The sequence below is a fragment of the Halyomorpha halys genome, unplaced genomic scaffold, assembly GCF_000696795.3.
Source record: "Halyomorpha halys isolate HHAL.00 unplaced genomic scaffold, Hhal_1.1 Scaffold2592.1, whole genome shotgun sequence".
Taxonomy (NCBI): domain Eukaryota; kingdom Metazoa; phylum Arthropoda; class Insecta; order Hemiptera; family Pentatomidae; genus Halyomorpha; species Halyomorpha halys.
In genome coordinates this window covers 63,817-76,286 of record NW_027113120.1, presented here as the reverse complement: position 1 = coordinate 76,286, position 12,470 = coordinate 63,817, and the positions used below count along the sequence as shown (strand labels likewise).

At 30.7% G+C, this 12,470-nt stretch overlaps 1 protein-coding gene across 1 annotated transcript in view; it reads left to right on the top strand.

Moving 5' to 3' along the window:
• Positions 1–772: 772 nt before the first annotated feature.
• The window catches only part of LOC106691641 (acetylcholinesterase), a 12,684-nt gene continuing 986 nt past the window's right edge, over positions 773–12,470 (top strand). The window contains 9 exon segments of the mRNA XM_014437484.2: positions 773–967; positions 1,040–1,188; positions 1,292–1,422; positions 1,505–1,690; positions 2,022–2,151; positions 2,606–3,014; positions 9,555–9,660; positions 10,530–10,728; positions 10,863–10,903. Coding sequence (XP_014292970.2) covers positions 779–967; positions 1,040–1,188; positions 1,292–1,422; positions 1,505–1,690; positions 2,022–2,151; positions 2,606–3,014; positions 9,555–9,660; positions 10,530–10,728; positions 10,863–10,903 — 1,540 coding nt within the window. The 5' untranslated portion in view covers positions 773–778.

Sequence of the window (12,470 nt, the reverse complement as noted above, 5' to 3'; positions counted from 1 at the left end):
CATAACACCGGTTCTCGCTATATTAAAAAAAATAAAGAGAGTTTAGAAAATAAAAATGGAGTCACAGTATCGCTTCTCCACCGAGATCTGGGAGGTGGCAAAGCACTGTCCCTTTGGTCGACGTCCTCGCCGAGGGAAGGACTTCTGGCCCTGCAGCCTGGTCACCCACACCTTCAACACCACCATCCGGTATGGTCCCTCCCTATTCTATGTGACTCCCCCGGCAAACATGCCATACAAGATGTGATGTAGTTATGTATATTTATATAATGTATATGTTTGTAAATAAAGATATTTAGGAGGTAGAAAAAAATTGGAGTAATAGTGGTCACGAGTCAGGAGGTGAGCTATATTTATCTTTATCGAATTTTGTTCCAGTATCCATTAACTTATTTTATTTATTTGCCTATATTTAAGGTACATGAATTAAATTTTGTACAAGAAATATTTATTAGAAGTTTTGTGATGTATGTGTGATCGGTTTTAGTCCTCTGTACTAATGAGGATAAAGGCTGATAGTTTATTTAATTATTAAGGCAACAGTGATTTTGTGTCGCATGTTTTTTTTTCAGTTCAATTTGAGTAATTCCAGTGTTCTAGATACGATACAGATTTACTGACTGGGCTGTAGTTTTTTAAATTAAGGCTATTCATACTCCTAAATTGTAAGGAAAAAAGTTTTAATTTTTGTTTGGGAGAAGGTGGTGGCATGTTTTTAAACTAAAATGAATAAACATCTTTTATTAAATCTTTTATTTTTGTTTTTAGATCTGTCATAATGATTCAGCAGACGTCTACTCTAGCCCTGTTGTTTTTGGTATATGCTTTCGCCGATGATCAGTTTGTGGCTAATACTACGGCAGGAAAAGTGGGTGGCTATTGGATGACTTCCAGAGGTGGTCTACAGTTTTAGGCATTTTTAAAAATACCTAATGCTTTTCCACCCATAGCGAGTTATAGGTTCAAGGTGTGCTTTAATTCTTTCAGGCGTTATTTACCTAGTATTTATGAGATGAACATTTGATTTTTTTGTTTCCAGTCTCCAGTTGAATCAGACAGCTGGAGCGACATGAGAAATGAAACCGAACCAGGTCCTCGCTGTCTTCAGTACAATACTTATATGATCAATCCTAAAGTTATTGGGGACGAAAACTGTTTTTACAACGTGAGTACTAAATTTGATGTAGTGTTCTTGGCTCAAACAGAATCCATAGTAAAAATTTAATTTTGAAATCAAATTTGACCTACAATAATTATTTATATATTATTTTATACTATTGACAACGAGCAGGAATGGTGTGATGATACATATCCATGGTGGTGGATTCTTCGGTGGAACTGGGCCTAGGAGGACAGAGCCTCATTATATGATGGATGAAGATATTGTCATAGTAGATATCAGCTATAGGTTAGGGTTTCTAGGTACAAGAATGTTTTTATTGCATTGAAAAAATAGAATAATTCTGTTTTCTGTGAATTTTCAAAAATTTCTTTATTATGGGAGGTTTCCTAAGCTTTAAAGACAAAGAGATGCCAGGCAATCAAGGACTTAAGGATCAAGTGTTGGCGAAGAAATGGGTTCAGAAGAACATACACTTGTTCGGTGGCGACCCGAATAGTGTGACTCTGGTCGGCGAGAGTGCTGGAGCAGGGAGTGCCTACCATCATACTGTATCTCCAATGAGCAGAGGTGGAAAACGATTCAGTATTTCTATTTATATTGATTGTCTATGTTAAATTTTAATATTTTTTAATTACTACATGAATGCAATTTAAATTATTTTATATTTTATGTTATTTTCTACAAGCCAAATTAGTGCTATCAATGCAGGTATTGATGGATTGTACTAGTTTGGTAAGTGGGTCTCCTGGACTTTTTTCCCAACAGATAGCGGCTATCTCTATAAATAAAGAACCAGAAAATTGTCGATTTTTTTTAAAAGGCATTTTGATTTTTACTAACTCGTTTTTAAATTTGATTAAACAATTGTCAATATAAATATAACAAATATATGTTGCAGGACTGTTCCATCGAGCTATAGCAGAGAGTGGTACCAGCTACAATCCTTGGGGTGTCGCTCCTCCAGGTCAAGAGGTTAGCCAAGAACCTGGGATGATGTCCTACCAAGACTACATCAAAAGCAGTTTCCTGTCTCTTGGAGAAGAATAGCTCAGATATAGTCACCAGCCTTTAGACATTCAAGGTGAAGTTTTAGCCATCACCTTTCTCTTTTATTATTTTATTAAAGCTTTTAAGGGTGAACCTCATCCGTCGAGCAGTATCCAAGCCCTAATTTACAAAAGTGGTTAAAATGGTTTGAATTACCATTTTTGCGGCTTGATTGTTGAGTTAATGTTCTTTTATTAATAATTCTTTTTCATTTAATTGTGATAATGTATCGTTATCATTGTAAATAATCGGACAGTTATTCAATTTTAAATAATTTTCTAAAGTTCAATTTACTTTTTCTTTGTTTATCATTTTAGCGAAAAAAATACGTGCAAACATATCAAATTAAAATTTCATTTATACATTTTGCTTTATCGTGGTTTAAGGTAAGGATAAGAGTAACAGGGTAAGGGAACATTTGATTTTTTTTTTTAGAAAACACGATTTTGTTGAAACTTGCGACCATGCAGTTATGCGACTACCTCCCGGACTTGTGAACAGGAACTTCTGGACTTTGAAAGAAGAATCCTCAGACGTATATATGGTGGTATTCTCATCAGAGGAGAGGGAAAAAGGGGGAAAAAAGAGGAAAAACCAGGAGCTGTACACTATATTTAAGGAATCCGATATAGTTCAAGTGATGGAAATTGCAAGACTGAGAAGGGCAGGACACGTCGTTAGGATGGGCAGTGAGGATCGACCAAGACAATTACTGATGGAGCCACTCCATGGTACCAGAAGAAGAGGAAGGCCAAAGCTGCGATGGGCTGATGGTGTGCTGCTGATGCAACAAATATGGAATTGGATGGTGGCTGCAAGGGACCGAGACAATTGGCGGAAGCTGGTGGATTATATTAGTATTAGTATGGAAAATTCCAATGCCATCAATATATATATATATATATATATACCTTATCTAATGTGCTACTATCTATGTTTTCTAATATTCCCTCTAAATTAAGTGATTCACCTGTGAAAAATCCGTCTGGAGTCCATAAAAGTCATGTATAATAAATGCTACTGACACGTTTCTCCAAGGACCTCATTTTTTTCTTTCAAATTATTGAACCCCCTTTCTTTAGTTATTAAAAATGACATATTGGACTATGTAATTTGAAAGTCAGTGTTTTACGCAAAACAACTTTAAAATAGGGATGGGATATCGATATCTTGTCTCCGATATCCGATATTTTAATATCGATATTGAGTAACCGATAATATCGGAATATCAATATACTCCTTCGATAGTATTGAAATATCGGTTTCTAAAAAAAAGGGGGGGGCGCACCTTAAAAGTATATATAAATAAAAGAAATATTGATAATATACACTCCAATGTAATGTATCTATAATCATATATTCGTACAAAAATATAATATGGTAAAGATATTCCGATTTTATTTAATCCAAATATCGATATTTTGTTAAAGAAAATATTCAAGCTTAATAATAGTATTTTAATATTTAATATTGATTATTCATTTCGATTTTTGACATTTTTTAAATTATTGATTTCTAACGTTAGTAAAAGTATTCCGATATTGTATTATCAAAGGATCGATATATTGTTTCAATACTTTAACATCCATTTGATCTTTGATAATGTTATTTATATCGATATCGATAATTACTAACAATATTATAACTGATACAATATTCGATATTTTTTTATAGAATTGTCGATATTTGGTATAATAAGATTAAGAAAATTTTATAAAAAGCTAAGAAAACGTATATCGATATTTCATTTTGAAAATTTCATATTCCGTTCGATATTTTACATTGTTATTAATATAGTTATCGAAGATTAGAAACGATATTTCGATATTTTTTCATCGAAATAATATTTCATTGCAAAATATTTAAAAAAATCTTTAAAAAAGTTTAAACATAGTTTTTCGATATTTTGAATTGATAAATTCTTGTTCATTTCGATATTCTACATTGCTATTATTATCGATATAGAAGATTAGAAAAAGCATAAAAATACTGTTTCGATATTTTAAATTGAAAAATTCATATTCCTTTCAATATTCGATATTGTTACTAATATCGACATGGAAGATTATAAACCATATTTCGATATTTTATTTAATAGAAATATAGATATTTTATAAAAAAAAAAAAAAAAATATGAAAAGCTAAAAAAAGGTATTTTGAAAATTTATTATTCATTTCGGTATTTCACATAGTTGATAATATCGATATCGATATTTCAATCATATTATTATAGAAATATCTATATTAGGTATAATAAGATTAAGAAAATTTTATAAAAAGCATAAAAATAGTTTTTCGATATTTTGAATTGATAAATTCATATTCCTTTCGATATTCGACATTATTATTAATATCAATATGGTAGATTAGAAAAAGTATTTCGATATTTTTTCATCGAAATATCGATATATTATGAAAGAAAACTATAATATTTAATTTAAACGTTGGCTCAATAAAATAGTATAATTATCTACTATTTGAGTTTTTTTTTTACCGCACTCGGACCATATTCCATTCATAATATTTTATGAAAAGCTTAAAAAAGGTATATCGATATTTTATTTTGATAATTTCATGTTCCTTTTGATATTTACGTTATTTATATTTATATTTACGGTATTAATATCGATATCAAAGATTAGAAACGATATTTCGATATTTTTTCAACGAAATATCGATATATCGATAAAGTAATATTGTAATATTGTTGCTTATATTCCATATCGATATTACAACAATACAAAATTACGAAAAAAAATATGTAATTATCAATATAAAATATCGATATTCCTATTTTAATATTTCTATATGTTATTTTAGTCATTATAAACAAAATATCGATATTTCGATAAAGTAATGTCGGAATATTGTTGCTAATATTCCATATCTATTACAACAATAGGAAATATCGAAATAAATATGTACTTATCAAAATTCCTATTTTAAAATTTCTATATTATATTTTAGTCATTTTAAACAATATATCGATATTTCAATAAAATAATATCGGAATATTGTTCTTATAAACCATATCGATATTACAATAACACAAAATATCGAAATAAATATGTATTTATCATAATAAAATGTAGATATTCCATTTTTAATTATTCTATAAAATTTTCTAGTCTTTTAAAAAAAAATATCGATATTTCGATAAATTAATATTGGAATATTGTTGCTAATATTCAATATCGACATTACAATAGTAATATTTCTGTATGTTATTTTAGTCATTTTAAACAATATATCGATATTACAAAAATAGAAAATATTGAAATAAATCCGTAATATCAAAATAATATATCGATATTCCTATTTTAATATTTCTATATGTTATTTTAGTCATTTTAAACAATATATCGATATTTCGAATAAAATAATATCGTATTATTGTTCTTATATAACATATCGATATTTCAAAAATAGAAAATATTGAAATAAATAAGTAATATTAAAATATTGTTGCTTATATTCCATATCAATATTACATTAGTGTAAAATATCGAAATAAATATGTAATTTCAAAATAAAATATCGATATTCCTATTTTAATATTTCTATATGTTATTTTAGTCATTTAAACAATATATCGATATTCCAATAAAATAATATCGGAATATTGTTCTTATATACCATATCGATATTACAATAATACAAAATATCGAAAAATAAATGTAATTATCAAAATAAAATATCGATATTCCTATTTTAAAATCTCTATATAATATTTTAGTCATTTTAAACAATATTTCGATAAAATAATATCGGAATACTGATGCTCATATTCCCTATCGATTACAACAATAGAAAATATCGAAATAAATATATACTTATAAAAATAAAATATCGATATTCTATTTTTAAATTTTCTTCAATAAAAAAATTATATTTTAGTTTATATTTTTTATGGCTGTCGTGGTGTTGCTTTGTTTCATGGTTATTTGTTAGAGTTTCTTATGTTATTCTTATATTATTAGAGTTTCTTATGTATTTCGATTAGGTATGACTTAAAATATGTCTTCCTATGTTATCATTTTATAAATATCATTATTTTAATTCGTTAAATTTTCGAAATCGATATTTCGATATTTTAAAATATCGATATTTTAGTTCCGATATAATACCGATATCGATATTGCTATCCAATATCGATATCGATATTTTTCTTTCGATATCCCATCCCTACTTTAAAACTACCCAGCCTTTATTCGGTAGTATAATACACCTAGGAGTAAGAAAGGAAACTGCCTTATCCGGATTTCCTCCTTTCTTGCCGGATCGTCAATTGTCATTCCAGTTTATCTAGCTCAAAAATTACAAATCTGTAGAATATAAGAAATACACAAAGCTCGTAGCGTTTTTTAATTTTAATTGATCTCAATAAAAACTTCAGATTCTTGTAAATATTTTTAATCAATTATATATGACCCATTTTGATCTATTACATGTTGCCATCTTTTAGGTAATCATAAAACTATATCTATCATAACCTAAAGGAAAATTATAAATTTTACAATGGTAAAAATAGAACAAAGATAAAAAATTAACGATGTTATGAAATCATATTATACATATGTAATTGTCTAATGAACAATTGACATGGATAACACGTGTATTCAAATTAAATAACAGTGACTAGCGCCAAATTAGGAAACACGTCCTGAACTGCAGTTGAATATGGCAGTAAATACCTCTTGAAGGTGAAGCCCTTACAGTGATGGGCAAAAATTAGCTATGGATGAAACTAATAGCTAAAATTGCCATAGAAACGACACTTATTCATGAATGGACCATTGATAAATAAATATTGTATCCATGGCAATATTAATGGCAATTAATTTCAACTATAGCTGATTTTTGCTAAACACTGGGCCCCTGGGGCGATAATATAGCTTTGAGCTTGACAGCAATGTGCTAGTTGAGGATTGCAGAAGTTATGAACTTGCTGGAGTTCTGGCATGTTATTTCGTTTCGATATTATTGCACACACACTTTTTTTTTAATAATTAAAAAAGTTAATGTTCCTGGCCGGATTCGAATCGGTATCGCCAATAGACATGAAATTGGTAAGACTGTGTCTTGACGACTGAGCTACGGGCGGCCCTAAAACATATGTTTCAGGATTAGGTGGAATCTATTAATTATACTCAGTTGCATAAAAAAACTAATTAATCACTACATTATAACAAAAGAAAAGTGATAGTTGTCTATCTAGAAATATTGAGTATAAAATTAATAAATAAATGAAAAAGACTGTTATGCAAAGTAAAACCTAGCCTATCTTTATAACCTGCTTAATCATATATTGTTGACTGCGACATTTTGTGATATATGTGTGACTGGGTGATTTCGTGTGAAATGAATGACTTTATACCTGAATAAATAAGACATGAGATTAGGTCAGAGATCTAGAGACCGAAAAGAGTAAATCAGTTCAAAATGAGAACTTTTTTTTTATTTATTAAAAATAAAACAAATAAGTTATAAAAAAGGGAAGAGTAAAGAGTCGATTTGAACAAGGTAACTGTACATCATGAACCTTGGCACAATTATGGTTCCAAATTTTACTCCAATACTCATACTGCAAAAATAAAAGATCGCCTACTCCTCTCTTTGAATCTGTATCTTAATTATACAATCATGAAGTTAACTAAAATACCCAGAAGACATTAAGCCCTTGAGAAGAAATCACAGTACATTGGATCATTTGCTCTAATACCATCCTTAGGTTTGGGTAAGGCCTCAGAGAGGTCAAGATTAAGGAATTTCTGAGTGGTAGAAAGATGGACAATTTCAGATTTAACTTCTAATTATACTTTTAACTGATGTAATTATACCTTTTTTAATTTTGTATATACATTTTAATTTATTTTAAAAAAATTACTGATTTAAAATTTTGTGTTTTATGATATCTGCAGAATCAGTCCCAGAGAATTAGTTGATTACTGCAGAGTATCTAAGAACTTTAAATAACTCTTCGTTATGAAAACTGTATTTCCTAGTGTTTATTTTTATCCCCTTTTTCTGATCCCCTTATGTTATTTACTTCTGTTATACTTGAACAGAAGTTCAGGATATATTTGAAAAACGAAACTTTCATTTAAGATTATTTATGGTGTACAAGAGAGCTAAATATTTTGGTTTTTAAAACGGTATGTTGCGGCGAAGGGTGTAGCGATTGAAAAACTAGTCTCTTCTACAGATTTTCGGGTTAAAGAAAAAAAACCGAAGAACTGAATATAATCTCACAAGAAAACAAAATTATGTAGAAAATGAAATAATAATAAAAAATAAACTTCCACTGATAGACAAAATTTAATAATATTAAAATATAAACAAGTAAAATAAAAAATAAAAAATTATACTGTTATTCCAAAAAAAAAAAATTAATTATGAAATAAAAATATTTAGATTTATATACAAAACTGGAACAATTTCAAACAAAAGAAATAGTTTAAGAAACTATTTTATTTAAGAAAAAAAAAAATTTTCACTACTTAAGTTGGTTAGCCACTAGTTATTATTATGACATGTGGTACATCGACCAAAAGTCAGATAAGTAAGGCTATCATAGAGGGCGGGAGTGGAGGGTTTCATGCCTTTTTTCAATTTCAGGCGCTTTTTAAATATTGCTCGATTGATGTAATTTAATTCATGTACCTTATTTTTCTTATTTAGATCTGTCATAATGATTCTGCAGTCGTCTACTCTAGCTCTATTTTTTTTGGTATATACTCTCCCCGATGATCAGGTCGTGGTCGATACTGAGGCAGGAAAAGGCTATTGGATGACTTCTAGAGGTGGTCGACAGTTTTAGGCATTTTTGAAAATACCTTATGCCATTCCACCCTTATTGAGTTACAGGTTCAAGGTGCCTTATTATTTCATTAAACTGTTATTTACGTTGTAATTATGATATGAATATTGTTTTGTTTCCAGCCTCCAGTTGAAATAGATCTCTGGAGCTACATAAGGAATTCAACCAAACCAGGCCCTCCCTGTCTTCAGTACAATACTTATATGATCAATCCTAAAGTTATTGGGGATGAAAACTGTTTTTACCTTGCTGTATATACTCACAATGTGAGTACTAAATTTGATGTAGTGTTCTTGGCTCAAATAGAATCCATAGTAAAACTTTAATTTTGAAATCAAATTTGAGCTAACAATAATTATTTATATATTATTTTATACTATTGACAACCAGCAGGAATGCTGTGATGATACATATCCATGGTGGTGGATTCTTCGGTGGAACTGGGCCTAGGAGGACCCTGCTTTTCCACCAATAGCGAGTTATAGGCTCAAGGTGTGCTTTAACTCTTTCAGCTGTTATTTACCTAGTATTTATGAGATGAACATTTGATTTTTTTGTTTCCAGCCTCCAGTTGAATCAGCCAGCTGGAGCGACATAATGGGACCTATGGGATCAAATCTAAAGTTATTGGAGATGAAACTGTCTTTACCTTGCAGTATACACTCACAATGTGAGTTATAAATTTGATGCAATGTTCTTGGCAAAACTTTAATTTAGAAATCAGATTAGAGCTAACAAAAATTATTTATGTATTATTTTATCTTTGTAGACAACCAGTAGGAATGCTGTTACGATACATCTCCATGGTGGTGGATTCATCGGTGGCACCGGGCCTAGGAGGACAAAGCCTCATTAAATGATGGATGAAGATGTTGTCATAGTCGATACCAACTATAGGTAAGGGTTTCTATGTACTTGGTATAATTTTTTTTCTTTGATAAAATAGTATTGTATTAGAAAAATAAACGATTCGAATAATTCGGGTTTCTTCGAATTTTTAAACATTTCATACCTATGAGCAGGTTTCCTTAGCTTTGAAGACAAAGAGATGCCACCCAATCAACGACTTCAATCAACAGAAGAACATCGCCAAATTCGGTGGTGACCCGAACAAAGTGACTCTGGTCGGCGAGAGTGCTGGGGCAGGGAGTGCCTACCATCATACTGTATCTCCAATGAGCAGAGGTGGAAAACGATTCATTATTTTTAGTTATATTGGTTGTCTAAATTATATTTTTGCAAATTCGCATCTTTTACACTAATCCATTTTCTATATTATCACACCAATTTATAGCAGTTCAAATTTTATTTAGGTTGCTCTAAGACAAATTAGTGCTAGTACAGTATTGATGGAGGACCTAAACTGCCAAGTGGATTTTATGGTCCTTTTTGGCAAGTGGTGAATTGCAAGACATTGCCAAGATCAATTTCATGGCACAACATAAAGGAGCAGAAAATTACTATTTTTTTTTTTTAAATTCATTGTTACTTTCACTTACTCATCCTTAAATTTGACTAAATAAAACGCTTTTGTTGCAGGGTTATTTCATCGGGCTATAGCAGAGAGTGCTAGCTACAATCCTTGGGGTGTGGCCGCTCCAGGTCATGCCATGGCAACAGCGAAGAGGTTAGCCAAGAACCTGGGGTGTCCTACAAATATTACATCAGAAGCTGTGTCCTGTCTCTTGAAGAAGAATGGATCAGATATAGTCTCCAGTCTTGAGACTTTCAGAGTAAGGTTTAATCAAATCATCATCATGTTCTCATTTATGATTTCTTAATCCATTTAACAGTGATTAGCACACACGTGTTGATTATAATGCTTCTATACTATCTCTACATGATGAGCTAATTATATTCAATGTTTTACAGTTGTTCTACTTGCCATGAGCACTTTGATTCTCATGGTCAAGGCAACATTTTTACCTTTAAATAAAACTTAACTTTCTGATATCGCTGGGGAAAAAGCTTTTAACTATATTTAGTTCTGAATTGAACATTTACATAAATTATTTCTATTATTTTTTTTGATGCAAGAACAAGCTGTACAATTAAAATATATCCGAGAAAAAAAAAATTGTCCTGTACTAAGAAAATCTCTAACTAAAGACATAAGTAGAGAAATTATAATTGCGTCTGTAAGTCTGGAATATTGTGAGTCCTTAGGTTCTAAACGAGATGTTGGCCACTAATTTTAATTGCATTCAATACACAAATTCCGGTTTGAAACAGATTAGTACATTTTGAATTACCATTGTCGCAGCTTGATATAGCTAATGTCCTTTTGGTTATATTTTTTCATTTAATTATGATTAAGTGCCATTATCAATGACTGGACTGTTCATTTTAACGGTTGTCGTGGCATATTTGTATCCGCAAAAATTTTATTAGTGGATTTTGCATAGACCTCTTTTTTATAGTGGTTTTAGCGGGCTTTTTTCAAGCACAAAATAGTGCAAAACTCACTGACAACCTCCCCCCGGGCATTTGTGAGGTTCGTTAGCCAATGTGTGGCACTCACAAAAAATAGGCGTGGGAGTGACGAACCCGCCTGCGAAAAAAAAAAACACGTCAAGAAACGCGCGGTGTATTTCCTAATACTGGGAATATAACCTCCTAATATTGGTAAATACATCGCGCGAGGACTTAGGCCTCCATGGTTTGTTGTGCCCATAAAATAATAATAATAATTTTAGCTAAAAGCTAATCTAAGAACATACAGGATTTATTTTATTTTTATTATAGAAGATTTTTGTTAAAAATTGGGACCCGAAAGATGCCTGTTACTCGAGAATCACATTAAACCTTTTTTTGTGTGTGTATAAATGAAAACATTTTATTCTGAACTAATTAAATTAAATTTACAATATATATAGTCTATATAGAATTTTAGTGGGACCACCACAGAAATAGAAGTCGACGGATTATAACCGACGCAGCTGCGGTCACGAGCCAGTCAAAGTTGGCGCTTTCACTCGCTAGGCTGCGAATGGCTTGAAAATCGTTTTAACACTGTTTGAAGATTTTCAAATTTCTCAATTTCTGGGCATCAAAATCATTGGATTGAAGATGAAGCCTTCCCCCGTGATAACTCCTGGACCCAACTTTGCTTCAACTCCTCTAATAATGTTGACAATCACTGTTGTAGCCAACAACGTTTAAGAAAAACCTTGGTATGCACTTAAGCACCTCCCACTATTCCAACCTTCGTACAAACTTAACTTTATTATTCTGTACAGCTTTTCCTATTTTTAATACATTCAATTGTCATTCTGTCTTCATGGCCGAGATGCCCTGTCTGTCTAATTAAAATCAATCGTTTCCAAGTAATTTTAATAATATCTAATCCTAACAGTGCCTCCATCTATTCTTTCACCATCGCCAGAGAAATGTTCTTCATACTGTTTCAAATATTTTCCTCATAAATACATCAGTGGCTTGAAGATTATGACGGTCTGTGTTAGTATACAGTTTTCATTA